Source organism: Sitophilus oryzae, unplaced genomic scaffold (assembly GCF_002938485.1).
Source record: "Sitophilus oryzae breed Bouriz unplaced genomic scaffold, Soryzae_2.0 scaffold_1717_pilon_pilon, whole genome shotgun sequence".
Classification (NCBI taxonomy): Eukaryota; Metazoa; Arthropoda; class Insecta; order Coleoptera; family Curculionidae; genus Sitophilus; species Sitophilus oryzae.
Genome location: NW_022146410.1, coordinates 583,198 through 595,135, shown reverse-complemented (window position 1 = coordinate 595,135; position 11,938 = coordinate 583,198). Strand labels below are relative to the sequence as shown.

Below are 11,938 nucleotides of genomic sequence, written 5' to 3'. Positions count from 1 at the left end.
AATTGCACAACATATCCTTTGAAGCTTTTAATACCAGAACGGGGCTTAACACTGTGGGTCAGTACAGCACCATCAAGTACCAAGGAGTCACAAACATCGGGAGCTGCTGTTTGAGGTGCAAGCTTTTCAAGGATATGCAACACAACAAGCTGGAATTTATCTCCACTTTGTATGAATCAAATTTCTTCGCTACGACCTCTGTGTGCTAGCTCATAAATTATCGCAAATAACTATTATTTTTGCATCATGTTTACTATAATTTTATTGTTAAATACTATTTTATTTAAATTTTACGATTATGCAACCCGATATTCACTGCGATATTATACAGCCACAGACCATTGTCACTGGACCGGGCACACCAGCAGTAGTAGGCTTTTTGTCGAGCTCTCTTTATCTTTGATATCACCTGTCCGTCACTTGTCATTGTCAGATCAAATCAGATATTTTTTTTTCGAACAATTGTACAATTGTCGAACGAGAACGCAAACGAAAGCCGTACGAAATTGGACGGAGCCGTACGAATGAACAGCTGGTGCTAGGATCTAGTCTTATTGGTCTGTTCTAGTCTTACTGGTCTGGTGATCCGATCGATAATTCAAAATCCAGGCTCGCGAATTACGCTTGAGCGCAAGTACGCTTGAGCACAGCTAACTGAGCGACTTATGCAAATTCCTTCAGAAGATTTATATACCCATTTCACCGGCTTGGCTTCACAGAATGCAGTTTGGAGTCGATATACTTTAGTTAATATATATATGGGAATCTCCTCACGAGAGGTGGCACATGCTTTTTGAGACACCCTGTATATCAAAAACAAAATTTTAAAAATCCGGATTATCAGAGCCGCCAATCATCCGAGCTAGGGTACAGTCTGACAAACGGATCTGAAACAACGGGGCAACGGTAAGGGGACAGATATTTTTGGATTTATTTATCCTTTGTTATGGTTATTGAAATTTTATAATTATCAGATAAAATTTCGTAGTTAAATTGGTTATTTTTGATGTGGATCGCAGTGTGCAATTCGTTCATTTAATTGTGGAATTTCTGAGTTAAGTTCGTTCATTGACCGGATATGAAATATGGCTGTGGAAAATATTCTAGAACATCGTATTTTTATTTATGCCTTTTTGTGAGTTGGACTAGTCGAGATATATAGTTCTCTATCTATATCCTCGAAGGAGATTTCCGGTTAAAATCTGATTTTGTGAAGGAAATCGAATCCTTGCATCACTTCTTGTGTACTCCCCGACTGAAGAGTATCATCGTGAAGAACTGGCTGCCGTTTCGTGAAGCATTCCCTGTTGGTAGTTAACAGGTCTTCCTAGAGAAGCATTAAGGCTTCCGAAACACATTTGGTCAGAGACGTGGTTGGATTTTGTTGATTTGTATGGACCGCCGACCAATTTCCGCAATGGGATTAAAATAGCCAAGTTTTCCGACCGATATTCCGATTCCACGTACCCAAGAAGTCCCCGAGTAGAGTTCCAAGGTATGCTATAATTCTTCTGCCTATTCTAAGTCAATACTCAACTGATTTTTATTCATATTGTTGACTGGTTTTCGACTTTTCCACGCCTATGTGGTGTAGAAAGGATAGTTGAATGTTATCTTTCTTAAATCTTAGTTGGCTGTTCGTAATTGTAGAGCAAGAAGACCGATCCAGACCGTACAGCACAGAACAGTCCAGAATTCCATCCGTTCCTGTTGCCCGTGTAGAAGTACCCGTTGGACATCATAAACCATCGTTGAGGTAAAGTTCAGATCTAATTAGTCCCTCTTTATTACCTTTATTAACTCCTACACGTTGTGCTAGTCCTTGTCCTATAATTGAGGCTCTTTTCTAAGACAACCAATATTATTTAGGGTTTTTATGTCACCTTTTGAAGTTCTACACCTGCCTGGTATATGTACATTTGCTGACGGGCTCCAGTGACAGTACACCGAGCTGCTGTACCCTGCTGTAGTTGTTTATTCTTATCGATTTAAACTTTACTTCATTTCATAATTTTCATATACATTTCATCATTTTCCTTATATATTAACTTTTGATATTTAATAAATTACTTAATCATTTTAGTAGTACTATTTACAGTCTGGTCTCATAGTTAAGTTAGAGTCACTTAAGTTTAAATAATTATAGTAACATTTGAAGTTCATGGTAGTTACACTCAACAGTTCGAGGTTAGTGTTGAAGTCGACTTAATAGTAACATCTTTTATGCCGAGTTCATAAAGACGAGGAGTTTAATCTCGTGGCGCCCTTTTATTAAGATCTTAGAACCCCGATCACCCGGCTGTTAAAATTAAAAGCTAGTGGCCTATATGCAACTCATTACCGATTAAGTAAACTTGTGTTTTAATGAACTTCAAATTAGAAAAGGACGCGGCAACTTCTCATTTCTTCGTTTAGTGATAGTGACGGAGAGCACGTTTGATTTTCATGAGCAAAGAAATTGAGATCCAGATCCCGATCAGTGCTTACTATGAACATTCTGAAAAAGATCTGCACATCAGACTTCAAAGCTTTTACAGTTAAAGAAGTATTTGCATTTTTTTCTTGGCCACAAAAATTTTTAGTTGACTTCTTTTGATTGGATCTTGAATAGATTTTAATTTATCCACAAGCCTTTTGTCACAAAATCATTGTACAATGCCTTTTTCTTCTGCTTCATACAGAGCACTAACACTATCTTCGTGTATAACCACTCTCGTGTCCAAGACTATAAGTTCCTTTTCTGTTATGCTAAATCGTATACTGCGAATTTCATGACAAACGGTTTTGCAGCTGGCCTATTTTTTTGGAACCACACTTATAACTTCTACAATATTTCCCAAAATTGCTACTAATGGCTAAAGGTCGTATTTAATCGTATTTTTATAATTACTAACGTATTCAGCGACACCAAAACTTATAAAATGATACCCAACACATTAATGTTCCCAGTAATCAAATATGTTATTTTTTCAGTCGCCGTTTTGAAAAATGGCGGTTTAGCTCGACTTCCGGGGGATATTTGTGTATTTTAACATAAGCATTAAGTTCATGAGATAGTATATTAAGTTTAAATGCGCCTTTTGAGCTTTATATTTACACATTTCAGTATTTTACCCCCAAAATTTAGCCCCCACCCCTCAAACTTGAATCCTAAGGGATAAAAATTTAGGATCAACGGGTTAAATCCAAGTTAAATCATTCTATTAAGTCCCTAGAACACCTTTGCAAAGAGGCTAGCTTGTATCATTAAGTGCAGCTTTTTCTTGAAAATTTTGTTGTACCGCACTAGCATATATACCGCACTATAGCACTATAAATAATAGTAGTACCGCACTGTACAGCACTATAAATAATTATTGATTTTTAAAATATTCGCAAATTCAGGAGAGGGAAATCAGACAATCAGAGATGATAGGCAGGTAATTAGGCAATAGCTTTTAGATTACTAACCGTTCGAGAAGCATGGATGTATCTTTTTTGGTTTGTAAATTTTGGTTATTGTGTCAAAGAATATTATTAAAGGTAAAGTAAATGTTTCCTCATTATTTAACTAATGTTAACTAAAGCACATATTTCATCTTTCTGTTGAAATATTCTGTGCTAATAGTCCAAGATCCTAGAGCGATCAGACATAACTTATTTTCACAAGGATGAAACCTTAGGCTCTCAAAATAGTGTTCTCATGTGCTTTGAATACCGGCGTGTTTGTGGGGTTCGCCCTGTGACACCTTGGCAGATACCAGGTGAGAAAGGTAACTAAAAGAAATAAATGAACTTTACATATTTTTACATGTCTGATTTTTATATATCTAAGGTCTATATTCGACTGCGTCAACCACAGGGAATTGCTGAGCATCCTTGAAAGAAGAGGCCTGGATACCCAAGACCTGAAAATTATCCAAAAGCTATACGAGCAACAAGTAGCGACAGTAAAACTACAGGACACTGAAACAACAGCAATACCTATCAAGCGTGGAGTTAGGCAAGGATGCGTATTGAGCCCTATGCTCTTCAATATGTACTCCGAACTAATATTTCGAAATGCGCTTGAGGGATCAGAAGACGGCATAAAAATGAATGGCAGGTTGATTAACAACATGAGATATGCTGATGATACCGTCGTTATTGCAGACACCACTGAGGGCCTGCAAAGACTTCTTGATAGACTGTCCTCGGTGGGCGACTCAATGGGTCTCAGGATAAATGCAAACAAAACAAAGTCATGGTGATAAATAGAGATGCAAGACAGGCAACGGAGGTAGTCGTAGGTGGTACACCAATAGCAAGAGTCTCAAAGTTTAGATATTTGGGCAGTTGGATTAGTGAAGACCTAAACCCAGACATTGAGATCAGAGCTCGAATTGAGATGGCTAGATCAAACTTCCTAAAATTGCGGAACCTACTGTGCGATAAACGTCTCAACATCCATATAAAAGAGAACTGAGTCGTGGACACTCAAAGTAAGCGCAATGAATAAGTTGGAAGCATTTGAGATGTGGGTATATCGCAGAATACTGAGAATACCATGGACTGACCGTGTCTCGAATGAACGAGTTCTAAACCAAATGAACAAGGACCGAGAACTCCTCGACATGATAAAAAAGAGGAAAGCAGCCTATTTAGGCCATATCATGAGACATAGCAAGTATGAATTCCTTCAGCTCATCATCGAGGGTAAAATTGAGGAAAAGCGCGGACCCGGACGACGCCAATGCTCCTGGCTGAAGAACATCAGAGATTGGACAGGCCTGGACTCACATACTTTGCTGAGAAGAGCGAAAAATAGAGAGGAATTTGCCATGGTTGTTGCCGATCTTCACTGAATGGAGAAGGCACTTTAAGAAGAAGAAGGTCGATCAAGATTTTTGATATGTTCCTTCCTTAATCTTTTTATTCAGGGAATTACCCACTAAAATTTAGCCGCGTATTTTTCGCACACCCTGTATAATACTCATATACGACCTTCATTAATTAACCTTATTGGGCTGGTGGAATTATTGTGCATACTGACATACGTCATAATATTGATACTGTGACTTATTACTAAATAATTTTTTGGTAATGTCGTATTCAAATAGATCTAGCTCAAGCGGTGGACCTCGACAACCCCGTCCAACTTTAAACAAAGACTGGTGTAAACTAAATTTAGATCAGAGCATCCATTTGAAACAACGAAGAATAGAGGATTTAGAAGGTGAATATATTAATTTATTAATATACAGGGTTCGGGCAATAGTACGTCGGGCATCTGTAGCTCCTAGAATAAAAAACTTGAAAATTTTGTTTAAGTGCAAACCTAAAGTATGTACGAGGATGTACTTCAGGAAAATATTTTAACTTCTATAGGGTGGCTCAAAAAAGTGTGAGTGAATCGGGATGATTGTTTTTAATAGAACACCCTATATATTATTGAATACTTGGCTTCCTTTCAGATTACTGTACATAATTCTAAGATATGAGTAAATTTATTTCGATAGTTTTATTAATAAATAAAATATATATTTTTTTCAACTTTCCTTTAAAAATTATTACAAATATAAGAACAGCCTTGAAATAAAAACTATGTTAGGTATTTACTTTAGATGGTCTATACCTTAATCTAAGGTCTATATTTACTTTGCTATAAATATCGTAATCTTAACTAATACAGGGTGTTCAAAATTCTACGCCAAACTTTATAAAATATAAAGTAGTTTTTCTTTGTATTTTTTTAAATGGAACACCCTGTATATTATTTTTTTATTAGATGGAGAGTTAAAAAATGAACATTTTTTGTACTTAAACTATTTCAAAATTTTTAATGGTTTGGCAGATACACGCAGTGTTATATTATATGGCTCTTTGAATGGTAAAATACGAGAAAAATCATTGGGTGGCTTTGACAAAAATTATTGTGGAAAATGCCATATGAAATATAAAACGGCGAATATCTGCGAAACCGTTAAAAATTTAGAAATATTCTAAAAAACTGTTCATTTCTTAATTCTCCATCTATTGAAATAACCATATACAGGGTGTTCCATTTAAAAAAAAAACGAAGAAAAATTATTCTATATTTTAGAAAGTTAAGCCTAGAATTTTGAACATCCTGTATGATATACGATAACCATATTTATAGCAGATCATCTAAAGTAAATGCCTAATATTATAGTTTTGAGTTTAGGACAGTATATTTTTAATATTTTTTTTAGGAAAGGCTGAGAAAAAATATATTTTTTTATTTATTAATATATTAATATCCCTGAAACTATCGAAATATATTTACTCATATCTTAGGATTATGTAAATTGATCTGAAAGGAAGCCAAAAATGCAATAATATACAGGGTGTACAATTTAAAAAAAAATCCCATAAGTACAAAATGTACCCAAAAAAAATAATCCCGGTCCACCCACACTTTTAAAAAAAAAGCCTCTAATTCATGGGGACATCGCTAGGACACACCCAAAATTAATTATTAATATTATACAGGGTGATTCAGGCTTCCGAAAAAGCTCTATATTAGGTTTGTGGTTTGTGAATATCATTTCGATTTTTTTACATAATATGGGGGCTGGTCTGGGTTGGATTCATACAGAATATTTTCAAACCAAAGTTGTATATTTTTTAATTCAGTGGATATACAGGGTGTTTTAAATAAGTGCAAATATTTTCAGGGCAAGTAGTTAGCTAGCAGATATCGATAAATGAAACATATTTTCTCTTTACCGTTTTTCAAATACATCTAAAATAACCGAGATATTTTACTTTGAAAATTTCCAAAAAAAAATAATTTTTGCTAAAATTTTGAGAACCACTGGATTATTTTTTCTGTATTTTTTTTCTTGTAAATTTAATCTACTACCTACGTTGCCATATTATCAACAAATTATATTCTTTTAAGTAAAAACTAAAAAAAAATCCAAAAGAAATTTTTTTTCTCATAAACACTTATTTAAGACACCCTGCATAGTGGAGATGATCAAAAAGTTGAAAAGTATATGTTTGTGTCACAATTTTTGACAATTTATGTTAATTAATAGCAATAGATATTATTTTACAAATTTGCTTATACAAAAGTTGTAGAGTATTAAATTCTCTACAAATTTCTTCATAACATGTTTTATCAAAAAATGCAAATCGGCTGCAGAAATCGCAAAAAAAACATAAAATCCAAGATGACAGACACTTTCCATATAATATTTATGTACAGTTACTTTAATTTTTCCTTACTTTTTTTGTTCAAATCTCGTTATCTACTTGTCAAATAGAAAAACACTTCGCCAAAAGTTTTGAGTCTCGTTTTTGCATTCTTTTCATTTCGTCAAATTATAAGTAAAGTTAATAAACTAGTAAATTTATTCACCATTTTGTCAAGAAATATAATATATTTGTTTTCAAAGTGTGTTTTATATTTTCAAAGAAAAACACACAATTTTCTCCTTAAATATTGATTTTAGGTATAGGAAGTGCTTAATAAAACAAAAAGATTAAAAAACCTCTGTTGTATTATGATACAAAATATAGGGTGTTCCATTTAAAATAAAGAAAAATTCAACATTTAGTTTTGACTCGCCTTGTACAGGGTGGGTCAAATTCGACGCTTTTAAATGGAAACACCCTTTTCTGTAGGAGATAGACAAAAACTAATATCGGTGTCTGGAGCTCAATTATTGTCAAAAACATGATGGCGAAAACCGCATATCGATATCTGTTACCGTTTCGGAGTTACGGGGTGTTTTTCAAAAATATGCATTTTTAACAAATCGCTGTAACTCTTTTGCTATGGGAAATTTTGTATTTTTATGAAAACATTTCCAAAGCACCTTTTTACGTAGAATTTAATGGTTTAAGTATAATTTTTCTAAAATTAATATTTTAAGAATTATCAACAAAAAATTAGATTTTTTATATGGGACTCCCTGTATATTTTTAATTTTTTGAAAAGAATTTAAAATTACCTTTCCAAAAATATAACATACTTGATATTTTGCTCGATTCCTCTTCGAGATATAGAGTATATAAAAATTCGCCCGCTTTAAATAAGTAGGCTTTGAACGGCACCGCCTGTAATGCAAAAAAATTCTAGCTGTGAGCTTCAATTAAAACGAAAATAATATTTGCTATGAGAGATGCAGAATTGTATAACAATTTAAAATATATTTAACCAACATCAACATATTTAAACTATATCTAATAACAATAAAAATAAATAGCAAACCAAGACATGAGATTTTGCTATAGGTGTTCAACATATCGACCGTCTTCTGTTGTGGACAGACGGGGCAGTTTTTGAACATTTCTCGCGGAAGAATTCATTAACTCAGTGGGGGTGAAAGATACCCTCTCATAACTGCTAAGTATTTCTAATTCTTGTCTAGATTATTCTTTCGCAAATATATCAATAGGATTAGATCCATGGGCACTAAGTCAGGCGGTCTCGACGGCCAACGGCTGGGATCTTGGTTAGCTATTCAAATATTCTTGAAATTGGCTGCAAAAATTTGCTAATAACTTCAGCGTTCAGAGCCGGTGCGTCGTCTTGCTGGAAAAATATGTTTTCGAGTTCCATTAGAGGTATATCATCAATAAGGGGCCCAAAGCCTACTAGTTAAAAGTGGCGAACTTTTAAAAATTCTGTATTTCGAAGAGGATTATAACAAAATATCAAGTGTGCTATATTTTTGGAAAGGTAATTTTAAATTCTTTTCAGTTAATTAAAAATATAGAGGGTGTCCCAAATAAAAAATCAGTTTTTCTGTTGATAACTCTTAAATTATTAATTTTAAAAAAATTATACTTAAACCATTAAAATTCTACGCAAAAAGGTGCTTTGGAACTGTTTTCATAGAAATACAAAATTTTCCATAGCAAAAAAGTTACAGCGATTTGTTAAAAATGCACAGTTTTGAAAAACACCCCGTAACTCCGAAACGGTAACAGATATTGATGTGCGGTTTTCACCATCATCTTTTTGATGAAAATTGAGCTCCAGACACCGATATTAGTTTTCGTCTATCTCCTATAGAAAAGGGTGTTTCCATTTAAAAGCGTCGAATTTGACCCACCCTGTACATATCAAACAAGATTGCGAATTTTGAAGAAGATACTATTATACAGTACTTTCTGTTAAATTTATTTTAAATTCTTCGAATTTAGAATTTTAAGAGGGCAAAATGGCGGACACTTCCCATTCCTATATCAAATTTATGGACAAATCTTGTTATCTACTTGTCAAATAGAAAATAACTTTGCCAAAAGTTTCGACTCTCCCTTTTTCATTCTTTAAACTAAAAATTCATTCACCATTTTGTCAAGAAATACAATATGTATGTTTTCGAAGTATGTACTAAAAATAAATTATTATTTTAATTATGTAGGTACTTTTAAATTTCATTGTTTTTTATTTTTGCACAATTAGAGTCATAAATGATATGTTGCAGCTAGTGTTCATCCAGGAAACAAGCAGTATGAAAAGCCAGCAATCAGTTTCACTACCGAAAGTATCTACGAGGGACCATGGAATTGCATAGGCTTTTCTGGTCGTGGGACATATGTTTATCCTCATGGTAAGAAAATATTTCAGTAGTCATATTGCGTGATCGAACGAAAAGAGATCACAGTAGGTGCAGAAATATCGTACATCCCGTTCGAAACTGACTTAAAAACAATATCATTTTAATCTGACCCAGAAAAATTCCAGTCAAATACTATTAAAACATCACTATAATATGTAGATATTATTGGGCAAATAATATCCGAAAAGCAGCATATTGTCTTATGTTAAATTTTCTTTTGTTTTTCCTGAGAAGCTTTCATATTTTGAATTTATACAGTTTCGAATGGAATGTGCGATATGTGGATAGTCTGAAAATTATAACGCTATAAATGGTTTTTAATTTTATGATTTTAGTCATAGTTTTTGTTAACTTTTTTCCAAAAAAATTAGGTGATTATTTTTTTTTATCATAACTCCGCGAGTTTTTGAGTTACAAACTTGGAAAAGCATTTTAAAGGTCTTTTTATACATATACACATTTTAGGTATTTTCAAGCACTTTAAAAACGGCCATATTCATTTTCTTCGAGAAATGTGTTCTTTCGCCGTTATTTTATGGTAAAAATTTTGCAATTCAGTTTTCAAAAAATGAAAATTCACTTTTACAGAGTGATAACTCGGATATTATTACACCTACGGTAATCAACAAAAAATGTGTCGATTCGTTATTCCAAAAGCTTCATTTTTGCTTTATATAAAGGCCCATACTCACACTTCGCTCCTTCCTCGCCTTACTTCCTCGCGTTACTTCCTCACGTTACTTCCTCGCGTTACTTTATCGCGTTACTTCCTCGCGTTACTTCCTCGCGTTACTTCCTCGCGTTACTTCCTTCCTTCGTCCATTCGATGCTTGGAAATTAGTCAGTTATGCAACAACACACCACAAAATATTTTTAATATAGCAGCTACATGTTTAATACGAAATATCGAGTAACCTCTAAAATTTTTAAAAAATCCGAAAGGCGCATAATTTTTATTTTATAAAACTGCAATTCTTTGTCGTGTCAAAAATAAAAATTGAATTTTAATAATATATTTTTTTTAATAAATCCGAATATTTCAGTATCATGTACAAGGTATATCAGTATGAATGTACAAGGCGAGTCAACAATAGAGTAAAGTTTATTATGTAATTTATATCGAAACCATGAAATATGACATACTAATTAAACGTTAATGATGTCAATCTCTATTTCTTCAGATATTTTTGTAAAGGCATCATGCACACTATTTCTATTTTTTTATTTTTGTCGCTACGATTACATAAATATGGACATGCCTTTTTTGAATATGAAGGCAATATTGTTTTTTTCTTCCATTATTTAGACTATTGTGTGTGAATTATTTTTATATCGACTGGCGATTGCTAGATGTACAGGATGTCCCATTTTTGTGTGTTTTATGGGGTTTCTGGTTTATGAGTACAGATATAAAGATGCTGTTTTCACATCATTGTTCTACTTATTATGAAACTAATATGCCACATAAGAAATAGAAATAACTTTGAATAATGAATATAATATATATATATATATATATATATATATATATATATATATATATATATATATATATATATATATATATATATATATATATATATTATATTCATTATTCAAAAATTATATTTCATATATATATATATATATATATATATATATATATATATATATATATATATATATATATATATATATATATATATATATATATATATATATATATATATATATATATTTATTAAATCGACGGAGTCAGACCCGGTACGTTTAAGATAGGCCGTCAGACCCGGGGGCATTTATGCCGATCCTAATGGGTTCGGTTATATAGGTAATTTCCGCACATCTGATTGGTCAGCGCCGTTAGCTATGTTTAACGTTTTAGGTTATGATGTATTTGTTTCATTGATTTGTTTACTTCTGACTTTTGTAAAATAACATAGTTTATGATAACATCGACAAAGATTGAATGATTTATAATAGTTACTGGTTATATATTCTTTGGTAAATTAGGAGTACAAATCCATCGATAAATAGGATCCCTTGTCTCTGTAAATAGGTACGTCTTTAATCGATGCACTAACCTTTACGCCTAGGTACCTACATTCCTACCTATTATATTCTTTGGTACAAGTTTATCCTAAAAATGGAAACAAAAGATATCGTAATAGAAGATTTGCCATCAGGATACAGCTACTTATTTAGTAATCCAAATAGTTCAAAAGAAAGTATAATACGTATTAAAGAAGTGTCGGATCAGTCATCTGCAGAAGTAAGTATACATGCTACAAGTTCCATGTAATTTATTACATTATTCTTAAAGTGTACTTGTATTTTTACTCATATTCATTTAATTTATAGGTATGGCTCAATAGGTATAGCCACCATACAAAAACAACTTG

The 11,938-nt window shown here is 32.8% G+C and overlaps 1 protein-coding gene across 1 annotated transcript in view; it reads left to right on the top strand.

Annotated features, from left to right (window-relative positions):
* Positions 1-4,893: 4,893 nt before the first annotated feature.
* The window catches only part of LOC115881380 (MORN repeat-containing protein 5-like), a 30,660-nt gene continuing 23,615 nt past the window's right edge, over positions 4,894-11,938 (top strand). Inside the window, exons 1-2 of the mRNA XM_030898835.1 lie at positions 4,894-5,194; positions 9,423-9,548. Of these exons, the coding sequence (XP_030754695.1) occupies positions 5,062-5,194; positions 9,423-9,548 (259 nt within the window). The 5' untranslated portion in view covers positions 4,894-5,061. The remainder of the gene's footprint in view (positions 5,195-9,422; positions 9,549-11,938) is intronic.